The 13,628-nt window shown below is 40.1% G+C and overlaps 1 protein-coding gene across 4 annotated transcripts in view; it reads left to right on the top strand.

Moving 5' to 3' along the window:
* The window catches only part of ints8 (integrator complex subunit 8), a 43,273-nt gene extending 29,945 nt beyond the window's left edge, over positions 1–13,328 (top strand). For all 4 annotated transcript variants that reach the window (XM_061930918.1, XM_061930919.1, XM_061930920.1 and 1 more), the window contains exons 23-28: positions 5,557–5,660; positions 5,862–5,912; positions 8,992–9,065; positions 9,132–9,196; positions 9,271–9,314; positions 13,134–13,328. In XM_061930918.1, the coding sequence (XP_061786902.1) occupies positions 5,557–5,660; positions 5,862–5,912; positions 8,992–9,065; positions 9,132–9,196; positions 9,271–9,314; positions 13,134–13,250 (455 nt within the window). In that variant the 3' untranslated portion in view covers positions 13,251–13,328. The remainder of the gene's footprint in view (positions 1–5,556; positions 5,661–5,861; positions 5,913–8,991; positions 9,066–9,131; positions 9,197–9,270; positions 9,315–13,133) is intronic.
* Positions 13,329–13,628: the final 300 nt, after the last annotated feature.

Below are 13,628 nucleotides of genomic sequence, written 5' to 3'. Positions count from 1 at the left end.
TGTTTATTGTTTATTGTTTATTGAATGGATCCCCATTAGCTGACGCCAAGGCGACTGCTAGTCTTCCTGGGGTCCATATAGGAGCATACAAAATTAAAATACAAAGAATACATGCATTACCAGACATTATACAATGGAAAAATACAACATAAGATAAAAAGCTAGTTAAAACCAGTGTTAAAAATTCACGTCATGTGGGCAGCTGCAATAGGTGTATCTTCAAAGCTGTTTTATGACAATTTACTTTGTGAGAGATTAATGTGAGATGGCAACCGATTCCAGAATGATGTACATCTATACATGACTGTATGTTTGAGGAGATTGGTCCTGGGAGCAGGAAGTGCCAAGTAGCCATTGCTGGCATTCCTAGTGTCATGAATATGTGTGTTAGTTGATTTTAAAAACTGTTTGTTAAAGTAATCTGGTGATTGATCTAAAATGATAGTTCTAAAGAACATAATGAGACTACAATGCATCTTTGGTTCAACAGACAACGAGGACAGGCGTGAATGCATAAATGAAATATTAGTGCGCAAAGAACATTTAAGTACCAGTCTAGCCGCTCTGTTCTGAACAAGTTGCAGTTTGTTCAGGTCAGACTTAGTCGTAGCGGACCATATTATAGGACAGTAATGAAGATGACAGAAAACCAAGGACTGTATGACTTGAGCCATTGTTGAGGACGTCAAGAAGTGGAGCACTTCCTGACCATGGCTGAACCTCTTCCCATTTTCATTGAAATACCATCGATATGATCGGACCATGACAGTTGACTGTCTAATAGCACACCAAGCAATTTTGCTTTTTTGACCTGCTCAATACGTATGTCTGACATTAAAATATGAAGCTGTGGGTCATCAATAAGCATATGCCTGGATCCCAAAAGAATGCTTTTTGTTTTGTCAATATTCACAACAATTTTACTATCATTTACCCAGCGTGACACTCTCTCCAGGTCCTGATTTAAGTTATTTTGTAGGTCATTTAAGGTAGAGGCAGTACTGTATAGAGTTGTGTCATCTGCATACATAACCATATTGGTGTTTGTTGTAACACAGGGAAGATCATTAGTAAAAATAATAAAAAGTAAAGGACCTAAGCAGCTTCCTTGAGGCACGCCGCAGTTATTGTACTTGCGTTCGGATAGGCTACCATTAAAACACACTCTCTGTGATCTTCCTGATAGATAGCTCAACATCCAAGAAAGTGACAAACTATTAAAACCATATTTTCTCTGTTTGGAGATCATTATGTTGTGATCTATGACATCGAATGCCGCACTAAAGTCAATCAGGACAGTACCAACCATCTTCTTGACATCCATTTGTGACAGCCAGTCATCAGTCAGCTGAGCTAGAGCAGTTTGATGTTGAGTGACCTTGCCTATAAGCATGCTGGGAAACTGACATCAGTTTGTTGTAGGTAAAGTAATCTTGAATTTGTTTGAAAACAACTTTTTCCATCAATTTACTAAGAACAGGAAGTATGCTTATTGGTCTACTGTTTTTACCAGTAAAATCTTTATTTTTGTCCTTGGGTAGAGGGATGACCTTAGCCTCCTTCCAAACCCCAGGACAGACTCCATATCATAATGATTTATTAAATATATGACAAATCGGAGTTGATACATGGCATGCCGCAATTCTTAACAATTTGCCATCTAGCATGTCGTCCCAGCAGGTTTATCAGATGGCAGTGATAAAAACAATTTCTCAATATCAGAACTACTAACTGGTACAAAATCGAACCTGCAGTTTTTACCCTTCATTATATGATTTTCAATTAATGTGCATGAGGAGGAGCCATCAGAAGGCGTCATATTCACTCTCAGATTTTCCATCTTGTTCGTAAAGTAATTATTAAAATATGTGGCAATTTCCATTGGCTTAGTCAGGTAAGCTCCATCAACTTCTATATACGAATTTGTTTTACATGATGCTGATCTTCCCATTATTTGATTTAAAATTTTCCACAATTGTTTTCCATCATGTCTAAAGTCATAGATCTTTGTCTGATAATATACCTTTTTATTACTTCTATTTATTTTAGTTACACGATTTCTTAATTTACGATAGGTCATCTCATCAGAAAGTAGACCAGCTTTGTTATTGTGAGTAAGCATGTAACTACCGTATTTTTCCGACTATAAGTCGCAGTTTTTTTCATAGTTTGGCCGGGGTTGCGACTTATACTCGGGAGTGACTTATGTGTGAAATTATTAACACATTAGCGTAAAATATCAAATAATATTATTTAGCTCATTCACGTAAGAGACTAGACGTATAAGATTTCATGGGATTTAGCGATTAGGAGTGACAGATTGTTTGGTAAACGTATAGCATGTTCTATATGTTATAGTTATTTGAATGACTCTTACCATAATAGGTTACGTTAACACAGTGTTTTTAAACCTTTTTTGAGCCAAGGCACATTTTTTGCGTTGAAAAAATCCGGAGGCACACCACCAGCAGAAATCATAAACTCAGTTGACAGTAAAAAGTCGTTGTCGCAATTGTTGGATATGAATTTAAAGCATAACCAAGCATGCATCAATATAGCTCTTGTCTCAAAGTAGGTGTAATGTCACGACCTGTCACATCACCCTGTGACTTATTTGGACTTGTTTGCTGTTTTCCTCTGTGTAGTGTTTTAGTTATTGTCTTGCGCTCCTATTTTGGTGGCTTTTTCTCTTTTTTTTTATATTTTCCTTTAGCAGTTTCATGTCTTATATTTCCCGCATCTACTTTGTTTTAGCAATGAAGACTATTTCAGTTGTTTTCATCCTTCTTTGTGGGGACATTGTTGATTGTCATGTCATGTTCGGATGTACATTGTGGACGCCGTCTTTGCTCCACAGTAAGTCTTTGCTGTCGTCCAGCATTCTCTTTTTGTTTACTTTGTAGCCAGTTCAGTTTTACTTTCGTTCTGCATAGCCTTCCCTAAGCTTCAATGCCTTTTCTTAAGGGCACTCACCTTTTGTTTATTTTTGGTTTAAGCATAAGACACCTTTTTACTTGCATCTACAAAGCAATTAGCTACCGGCTGCCACCTACTGATATGGAAGAGTATTACACGGTTACTCTGCCGAGCTCTAGACACTCAACAACAACACATCATTTGCAGACTATAATTACTGGTTTGCAAAAAATGTTTTTAAGCCAAATATGTGAAATTAGATCATCTCCCACGGCACACCAGACTGTATCTCACGGCACACAGTGGTTGAAAAACACTGCGTTAACATAACAGGCACCTTCTCAGTTTGTTATTTATGCCTCATATAACGTACACTTATTCAGCCTGTTGGTCAGTATTCTTTCTTTATTTTAAATTGCCTTTCAAATGTCTATTCTTGGTGTTGGCTTTTATCAAATACATTTCCCCAAAAAATGCGACTTATACTCCAATGCGACTTATATATGTTTTTTTCCTTCTTTATTATGTATTTTCGGCCGGTGCGACTTATACTTCGGAGCGACTTATACTCCGAAAATTACGGATAAATAGATTAAATAAATAAATAGATTTATCAGATTTAATTTTTTATTATCTATAGCAGGGGTGTCAAAAGTGTGCCCCGGAGGCCATTTGCAACCCATAGATAATGTTTTAAAGGCCCACGGCACATTCTAAAAATACTATTAAAATAAACAAAAACATAACAAAAGTGAAATAAAAAAGCTTAAAGGTGAAATGTAATTTAGAAAAAGTTGCAATGTTGACTAATAAAACAAAGCTGTTTTTTTTTCTTTCAAACTGTCATTGCTTAAAACATAATATTGAATCAAAATCAATGTTATTATGAATTATTGACCTATTCAAGGTTCCCATTACTTCACATCAAATATTCCACTAAGAAAAATATTTTTGGTGGAAGATTTTGCAAATTTGGTGAATAAATAACCCAAAATGTATATTTTGTTGTTTTCTTACTGTACCGAAAATGAACCGAATCGTGACCTCTAAACCGAGGTACGTACCGAACCGAAATTTGTGTGTACCGTTACACCCTTAATACATTACATATCTACTTGCAACGTGTGTATAAAACCTTAATGGAGGCTTTTAGAGCGTTTATAGGCGCATTACATCGACTTGCATTATTGGCTGACTCTTTAATTATGAATTAGAATTCTTTAAAAAAAGAACTACATACAGTATGTGTTCTTGTCTCACATAAGGATTGTGAATGATAGCCAAAATTCCAAAAACAGGCAGTTACCCTTTAAAAATGGCCCACCACTTCTTTTAAAGTGGCCAGCCGCTTCATTTGATGTGACCAGCCACGTCGTTTACAGTGGACAGCCACTTAATTTGTAGTGACCACTCACATCAAATGATGTGGCCCACCACTTCACTTTAATGACCCGCTGCTTCATTTACTGTAAAGTGGCCCTCCCCCTCATTTAATGTGGCCTGCCCGCATCATTTGATGTGATCAGGCAACTAAATCTGATGTGGCCCACCGCTACATTTACTGTAAGGTGGCCCGCCCGCCTCATTTAATATGGCCCACCACTTCTTTGAAAAATGGCCAGCCACTTGATTTTATGTGACCACCCACATCAAATGATGTGGCTCGACGCCTCATTTATTGTGACCCGCAACTTCATTTCAATGACCCGCTGCTTAATTTACTGTAAAGTGGCCCACCCCTCTCAGTTAAAGTGGCCTGCCCGCATCATTTGATGTGATCAGGCAACTAAATCTGATGTGGCCCACCGCTTAATTTATTGTAAGGTGGCCCGGCCCGTACGCCTCATTTAACCACCACTTCTTTTAAATTGGCCAGCCACTTGATGATGTGGCTCAACGCTTCATTTATTAAGGCCCGCCACTTAATTGTATTGGCCCGCTACTTCATTTACTGTAAGGTGGCACGCCCGCCTCATTTATAGTGGCCCACACGCTTCTTTTGATGTGATCAGCCTCTTAATTTGATTTGGCCAGCGCCCGATGCTTCATTTATAATGGCCCGCCACTTAATTGTAATGGACCGCTGCTTCATTTACTGTAAGGTGGCATTCCCGCATCATTTGATGTGACCAGACGCTTAATTCGATGTTACCAGGCAACTAAATTTGAAATGGCCCGCCGCTTCATTTACTGTAAGGTGGCACGCCCGCCTCATTTATAGTGGCCCACACGCTTCTTTTGATGTGATCAGCCTCTTAATTTGATTTGGCCAGCGCCCGATGCTTCATTTATAATGGCCCGCCACTTAATTGTAATGGCCCGCTGCTTCATTTACTGTAAGGTGGCATTCCCGCATCATTTGATGTGACCAGACGCTTTATTCGATGTTACCAGGCAACTAAATTTGAAATGGCCCGCCGTTTCATTTACTGTAAGGTGGCATGCCTGCCTCATTTAAGGTGGCATGCCTGCCTCATTTAAGGTGACCAACCACTTCATTTGATGTGACCAGGTAACTGAATTGGTTTCGGCCCATCGCTTAATTTAAGGTGGCCTGGCCCTTCATTTAATGTGACCCACCACCTATAAAATAAAATAATGTGATTTTTGCAAATCAAAATGTGTTTTTCTTCCCTGCAGCGACCAACCAGTACTCTGCGGCACTCAACTTATACCTTCAGGCCGGCGCTGTGGCCTCGGACTTCTTCACTAAAGCCGTCCCGCCTGACGTCTACTCGGACCAGGTGGGTGGTTCGGTTTGCCGTGTCCTGCTTTTTAGCCGGTCCTCATTGTGCAACGTGTGTGTGTGTGTGTGTGTGTGTGTGTGTGTGTGTGTGTGTGTGTGTGTGTGTGTGTGTGTGTGTGTGTGTGTGTGTGTGTGTGTGTGTGTGTGTGTGTGTGTGTGTGTGTGTGTGTGTGTGTGTGTGTGTGTGTGTGTCGAACAGGTGCTGAAGAGGATGATCAAGTGCTGCTCCATGATGAACTGCCACACGCAGGTTCGAAGCGCTCGCCGTCGCTCCCGTTCTGGTCCTTTAAGAGGACCTGCACTTTATTGGAATTTATCCCACCATTCACAATCCTTATGTGAGACAAGAACACATACGTGGTTCTTTTTTATGCACGCTAACTCGTAAGTAAACACTGGCAAAAGTCAGCTAAAAATGGAGGTAATAGGAATCGCTCTTTTCTGCCCATAGTCAAGTCAAGTCAACTTTGTTTATATCGCACGTTTACAACAACTTTTAAATTGAACCAAAGTGCTTTACAGGTTGAAAAAAGCATAGAGCAAAAAACAAAACAAAAAACAAACAAAGAACATAAACAATTAAAGCTGCAAGCAGCATTGGTCGGGCCCGCATATTTGGCAGGTGCTAGTCCTAAGTGTCCCAATACTTTTGTCAAGTTTTAGTCCCAAGTGTCCCAATACTTTTGTCCAGTGTAAGTGTCCCAATACTTGTGTCCAGTGGTAGTCCTAAGTGTCCCAATACTTTAGTCTACTTTTAGTGCGAAGTGTCCTAATACTTTTGTCCAGTATTCGTCGTAAGTGTCCCAATACTTTTGTCCAGTTTTAGTCCTAAGTGTCCCAATACTTTTGTCCAGTGGTAATCCGAAGTGTCCCAATACTTATGTCAAGTTGTAGTCAAGTGTCCCAATACTTTTGTCAAGTTTTAGTCCCAAGTGGCCCAATACTTTTGTCAAGTTGTAGTCCTAAGTGTCCCAATACTTTTGTCCAGTTTTAGTCCCAAGTGGCCCAATACTTATGTCAAGTTGTAGTCCTAAGTGTCCCAATACTTTAGTCATGAGCTGAACAAGATAGTGCAGAAGCAATACGGTGAAAAGGCTAGAATAAAAAGTAAAAATTTGTAAAATAATAATAAAAGTGCGACAAATTAAAAAATAAAACTAAAGCGAAGGTGGGCGGGGGGGGTTTAGAAATGGTGGCCGAGTGGGCGGACTCAGCTCAGGTCAAAGGCCAGCGAGAAGAGGTAGGTCTTAAGAAGGGTTTTGAAGACCCCCAGACTCTGGGCTGACTTAATGTGGAGGGGAAGGCTGTTCCAGAGCTTAGGGGGCGGCAACGGAAAAGGCTCTGTCCCCTCTAGAGTTAAAAAAAAACAAACATCCAGAAACCTTCATTAACCTTTTACATACAAATATATATGTAATGTAGTATCCGTTACATTCAAAATAACATGTAACATTTACCTATTTTGCTCATTTTTAAGCAGATTGTGGTGCACCACAACGTTCACTTTTCCTTCAACAACAACAACACTCCTAATTAGAGATGTCTGATAATATCGGCAGTCCGATATTATCGGCCGATAAATGCTTTAAAATCTAATATCGGAAATTATCGGTATCGGTTTCAAAAAGTAAAATGTATGACTTTTTAAAACGCCGCTGTGTACACGGACGTAGGGAGAAGTACAGAGCGCCAATAAACCTTAAAGGCACTGCCTTTGCGTGCCGGCCCAGTCACATAATATCTACGGCTTTTCACACACGCAAGTGAATGCAAAGCATACTTGGTCAACAGCCATACAGGTCACACTGAGGGTGGCCGTATAAACAACTTTAACACTGTTACAATTATGCGCCACACTGTGAACCCACACCAAACAAGAATGACAAACACATTTCGGGAGAACATCCGCACCGTAACACAACAGAACAAATACCCAGAAGCCCTTGCAGTACTAAATCTTCCAGGACGCTACAATATACACCCCCCGCTACCCCACCAGTAAGGATCCTTAAATGTATGTTTCTTTTAGCCTGAATATAAGGAGGACGTTTTAGAAGCTGAGTGATAAACAGATGCAGCAATTAGCAGCATTGCGAATCAAGAAATAAAAACTACGAACATAATAAAACAATCACTTACTGTACAATGTCTGCTCCCTGGGATGCCGACTGATGGGATGTTTATATCTTCCCGTTTAGATGAAGAATTGATCATAAAGGTGGGCAGAAACTAGTGTCTTTTCGTGTTTTTCCTCACCATTTCCGGGTCTAAGTTGGATGTCAAAGTACACAACTTTCTACTATCTGCAGGTGAGAGGCATGATTCATAATCTACGATTAGCTTTCACCGACTCAGAGGCGATGCAGCAGCTCAACGTCTCCGTGTGTCAATGCAGCACCATAAGCTAGTTAACTCTCTGTGATCACAGCGCCGTTAAAAGTAGTTATTCTGCGTTAGCGCTTATAATAAGAAAATCGCTAATATTTGGCTTATATTCGGGTCACGACATGTGAATTGGGTATTGTTGATGGTTTTGGGATGTTTTTCAGAGGGCTTAATGGGCAAAATAGACATGACTGCTAATACAAATTAGAATGCATACAAATTAGAGATGTCCGATAATGGCTTTTTTGCCGATATTCCGATATTGTCCAACTCTTAATTACCGATACCGATATGTACAGTGGTGGAATTAACACATTATTATGCCTAATTTTGTTGTGATGCCCCGCTGGATGCATTAAACAATGTAACAAGATTTTCCAACATAAATCAACTCAAGTTATGGAAAAAAATGCCAACATGGCACTGCCATATTTATTATTGAAGTCACAAAGTGCATTATTTTTTTTAAGCAGCTTGGAATTTGGGACATGCTCTTCCTGAGAGAGCATGAGGAGGTTGAGGTGAGCGGTAGGGAGTAACGGGGTGTGTATATTGTAGCGTCCCGGAAGAGTTAGTGCTGCAAGGGATTCTGGGTATTTGTTCTGTTGTGTTTATGTTGTGTTACGGTGCGGATGTTCTCCTGAAATGTGTTTGTCATTCTTGTTTGGAGTGGGTTCACAGTGTGGCGCATATTTGTAACAGTGTTAAAGTTGTTTATATGGCCACCCTCAGTGTGACCTGTATGGCCGTTGACCAAGTATCTCTAATTGTTGATGGTTTTGGGATGTTTTTCAGAGGGCTTAATGGGCAAAATAGACATAATGACTGCTAATACAAATTAGAATGCATACCAATATTAAAATGTGTTCTTGTCTTACGTGAGGACTGTGAATGATAGGGAAAATGCAGTTCCCCATTAACGCCAGTATTCTTTCTCCTGATAGGTCGCCGTTCTTTGCCAGTTCCTGAGAGAAGTCGACTACATGACGGCGTTCAAGGCGCTACAGGAGCAGAACAGGTGCGTCCGCCAGACTACGCCAGATAAACCGTTCCCTTTATTAACGTGTGTGTGACTTCAACGCAGCCACGACGCCATGGACTCCTTCTATGACTACATCTGGGACGTCACCATCCTGGAGTACCTCACGCGTATCCTTCCCCCTCGCTCCAACAGACAGCTCGCCGACACTTTCTTGTAATCACCTTAATGCGATCGCCTGCAGATATTCACCATAAGCGCGGCGAAGCGGAAAAGCGACAAATAGCGGTGAGTCGCGACTCATTTGACTGTAATATTTGGTGCACTGAGCATCATCTTCTTTCTAAAGGCATTATGCAGCTGTGCCTCATTTTGTGCTGCAAGGTTCTTTAAAGGGGAACTACACTCAATCCTTGTGTAAGACACAGGTTTTACTTCCGGTCAAGGGACGTAAATAAAGTATTGTTGACGGGTTTTTAAAAAAAACATTTTTAGAGGGTTTTAGTGTATTTCCTTTATCTGCATTAGGGATGTCCCGATCCGATATTTGGATCGGATCGGCTGCCGATATTTGCCAAAAATTGCGTATCGGCAAGGCATGGGAAAATGCCGATCCAGATCCAGTTTAAAAAAAAACTCCGGTCCGTGTTTTCCAACGCACTTATTTAAATAATACATTCCACTTTTCTGCTGCTCCGTAATTTCCGTTCCGCATTTTCCAGAACACCTTCAACACATCCACAGGTCTGTGAATTCTCACGCAGTTGCTTTTAGCTGCTGGCATTACACGACAGGCTCTTCTCACTCTTTCCTGTGTCTCCCTCTCACAGACAGCAAGTGCACCTTCTTACACACGTCACATACTGTCACGTCATACGTCACATACTGTCACCTCATACGTCACATACGTATACGTCCTCCCCGAGCAGAGAGGTAGCAGCATGGCTAACGTTAGCTGTGATGCAAGCGCAGCCGTGCGAGCAACGCTCCCTCTAAGGTGCGCGCCTGTGCAATTGCGCACTGTTTAAACGTCCTCTGCGCATAGCAAATCTATGCCACGCACAAAATCTAATAAAAAAATAAGCGCATAACAATTTTCGACACACGGACACGACAGAGAAAACAGTTTTCGTCATCATTGTTCAAATATTGTGACATCTGTCGAGACGCTTATCTCTATTCGGTGCCAAACGTCCACACCATCAAAATGCTGAGGCAAAAATTTCCACATCAACACCGTATGAAAAAACGTGTGATTTTTTTAGTTGTGATTTCCTTCTCTGCATGACAATTTAAAAGTAGCATATATTAATGCAGTATGAAGAAGAATGTTGTAATGTAGACATGCAAGCCTTGAAAGAAAATGTTGAAAATCAAGACTACATTTCCTGCAAATGGGTGCATTTTACCCTATATTTTAACTTTAGATTTATTCTCATATCAAACTCTGACACTTACATCCGGCGCCCCCCTCCACACCCTGGATTATAAATAATGTAAATAATTCAATGTGATTATCTTGTGTGATGACTGTATTATGATGATAGTATATATCTGATAGTATATATCTGTATCATGAATCAATTTAAGTGGACCCCGACTTAAACAAGTTGAAAAACTTATTGGGGTGTTACCATTTAGTGGTCAATTGTACGGAATATGTACTTCACTGTGCAACCTAATAATAAAAGTCTCAATCAATCAATCAAAACACATAGAATCAGCATACTGCTGTGATTATATGCATCAAGTGTTCATTCAAGGCTAAGGCAAAATATCGAGATATATATTGTGTATCGCAATATGGCCTTAAAATATCGCAATATTAAAAAAAGGCCATATCGCCCAGCCCTAGTTCAATGATGCCATTTCTGTTTGTCATGTATAATTTTGTCTATTTTGTGTTTATCCTTGAATAAACAGGTCAGTTTCTTGTTACCAACCATTGTGTATTATTCAAACTCCCCTAATTCAGCTGGCTAGTTGTTATCAAGAGTACCGGTACTAAACCCTTTTCAACATGATTCTGACAACTAAGTAGGCTAAATAACTTTAAACTTTAATACATGCTCGGATAGGCCAGTATCGGTCAGTATCGGTATCGGTCAGTATCGGTATCGGATCGGAAATGCAAAAACAATATCGGTATCGGATCGGAAGTGCAAAAACCTGGATCGGGACATCCCTAATCTGCATTGTTAGCCACCTCGTACTTGCCATCAATGTTCCCTCTAAGGTGCGCGCCTGTGCAATTGCACACTGCTCAAGCGTCCTCTGCGCACAACAAATCTATGCCACGCACAAAATCAAATAAAAAAAATAAGCGCATAACAATTTTCGACACGACACGGACACGACAGAGAAAACCGTTTTGGTCATCATTGTTCAAATATTGTAACGTCTGTCGAGACGCTTTGAGGACATGAATTCCATCCATCACTTTACTGAGCAAAACTCTTTATTGTCGGCCATAAACACATGACCAAAACATTAGTAAAAAAAATTATATCTAGCAAAAGTGGTCATTTTCTGCAGTACAAACCAAACCAAAAGCAACTTTGTTATATCAACAGCAGCCGCTCGCTCTTTCTCACTTGCGCCAACACATGCACATATGGCACTTAGCCAGTGATGCGTTTACAGCCACACAAAAAGTCGGACAACTCCAACACCACACATAAAATGTCATTCCAGGTGGTTACACTATGATTTACCAATCAAATGTGTGCTTATTCTAGTGTCATTTATTAGGAATCTTAAATTATAAATATTAATCATGAAATGCTGTTAATATATTAAATACATACTAATAAAAATATATTTTTAGTTGCAGGAATGTACACATGATCCCCTGCAACATGTGAATGTTTTAATGGGAACTAAATGCAATGTCTGAAAGGGGTACAAATTATTTCCAAAGCAGGACCTCCACCCAGACAAACAATACAAGTACACAGTTCATGACAAACAATATTTGTTGTTATTCTCATTGTAAGTGGGCCTAAACACTTATATTAGAAATGGAAATGACTGCTGTCATTTGATTATAATAATAAGAGAATGTTGTCTGTCTATCTGTGTTGGCCCTGCGATGAGGTGGGGACTTGTCCAGGGTGTACCCCGCCTTCCGCCCGAATGCAGCTGAGATAGGCTCCAGCACCCCCCGCGACCCCGAAAGGGACAAGCGGTAGAAAATGGATGGATGGATGGAGATTGAACTTGTTATTTAGTCAGGTTTGGGACAGGTGTGCTGCTGGTGTAGTCACAGTGTGCACGTCTGATCTTGCTCACATGGGCTCCACTGAATGCTCAGGGAGTTTTTGCCTTTGCTCACACACATGAACAATTAGAGGGAACCTTGCTTGCCATATTTTACGACTTAGAATGCATAAAAAAGAAAAACACTTGAGACGTTGAGCTGCTGCATCGCCTCTGAGTTGGTGAGAGTTAATCCTAGATTATAAATCATGCCTCTCACCTGGATAGTAGAAGGCTGTGTACGTAAACAGAGAAATTGGTCAACTTTTACATCCAACTTAGAGCCGGAAATTGCGAGAAACACTAGTTTCTGGCCACCTTTTTTTTTATTTTTATGATAAATTCTTCATCTAAACGGGAAGATATAAACATCCCATCAGTCGGCATCCCAGGGAGCAAAAAAATACACATTTAAGGATCATCATTGGTCCCAAAGTAGTCTTTGTTGCCTCTCGTGATTAGTAGTGTTGTTGTTGTTGTTGTTGAAGGAAAAGCGAGCGTTGTAATACGTCTGTGAAATGAATGCGCCGCTGTCTGCTTAAAAATGAGCAAATAGGTAATCGTTACATGTTATTTTGAATGTGACGCATACTACATTATCTATATACTTGGCGTGTATATAAAATGTTACTGAAGGTTTTTGGATTTTTTTTTAAAACTCTATGGGCAGAAAATGGCTATTCTTATTACCTCCATTGTTAGCTGACTTTTGCCAGTGTTTATTTACGACTTAGAATGCAGAAAAAGGAAAAACACATGTTTTTGTCTTACATAGGGATTGTGAATGATGGGCAAAAAAAAGAAAAGAAGTGCAGTACCCTTTTAAGAACGCCTTTCCCGCGTCCACAGATAAAAGCCATCGGCCAGACGGAGTTGAACACCAGCAACCCGGAGGAAGTTCTGCAGCTGGCGGCGCAGAAACGGAAAAAGAGGTTCTTACAGGCCATGGCCAAACTTTACTTCTAAGCGGCACTGGATCACAACACCGGAATGTGCATTTTTATTTTGTGGTAGGAAATACATGAAATAAATTAACTTTTTGTACACATGGGGCTTCTTTCACACAGAAGTTTGTTTGGGAAAAAGAAAAAAAATGACAGTAATTATTTTTTTGAGGTAATTTCATTAATGTACAGCGGAAAATATTTAAGGTAATGCAGCCGTTCGGTAATTATTTAAAAATAAAAAATATATATATATACAGAAAGCTGGGATATGTTCAGGTGTGACATTTAGTGTATATGCTTATATAGTTTCTTATTTGTATGCTGTTATTATCGGCTGTGTTGGTTGGGCGAGTGTTGTGGTTGTCATGGTGATGAGGCCACTTCCGGCCCGCCAAAG

This window comes from Nerophis lumbriciformis, linkage group LG37, assembly GCF_033978685.3.
Source record: "Nerophis lumbriciformis linkage group LG37, RoL_Nlum_v2.1, whole genome shotgun sequence".
NCBI lineage: Eukaryota > Metazoa > Chordata > Actinopteri > Syngnathiformes > Syngnathidae > Nerophis > Nerophis lumbriciformis.
Note: the sequence above shows the minus strand (reverse complement) of the source record. Positions and strands in the feature narration are given on the sequence as shown.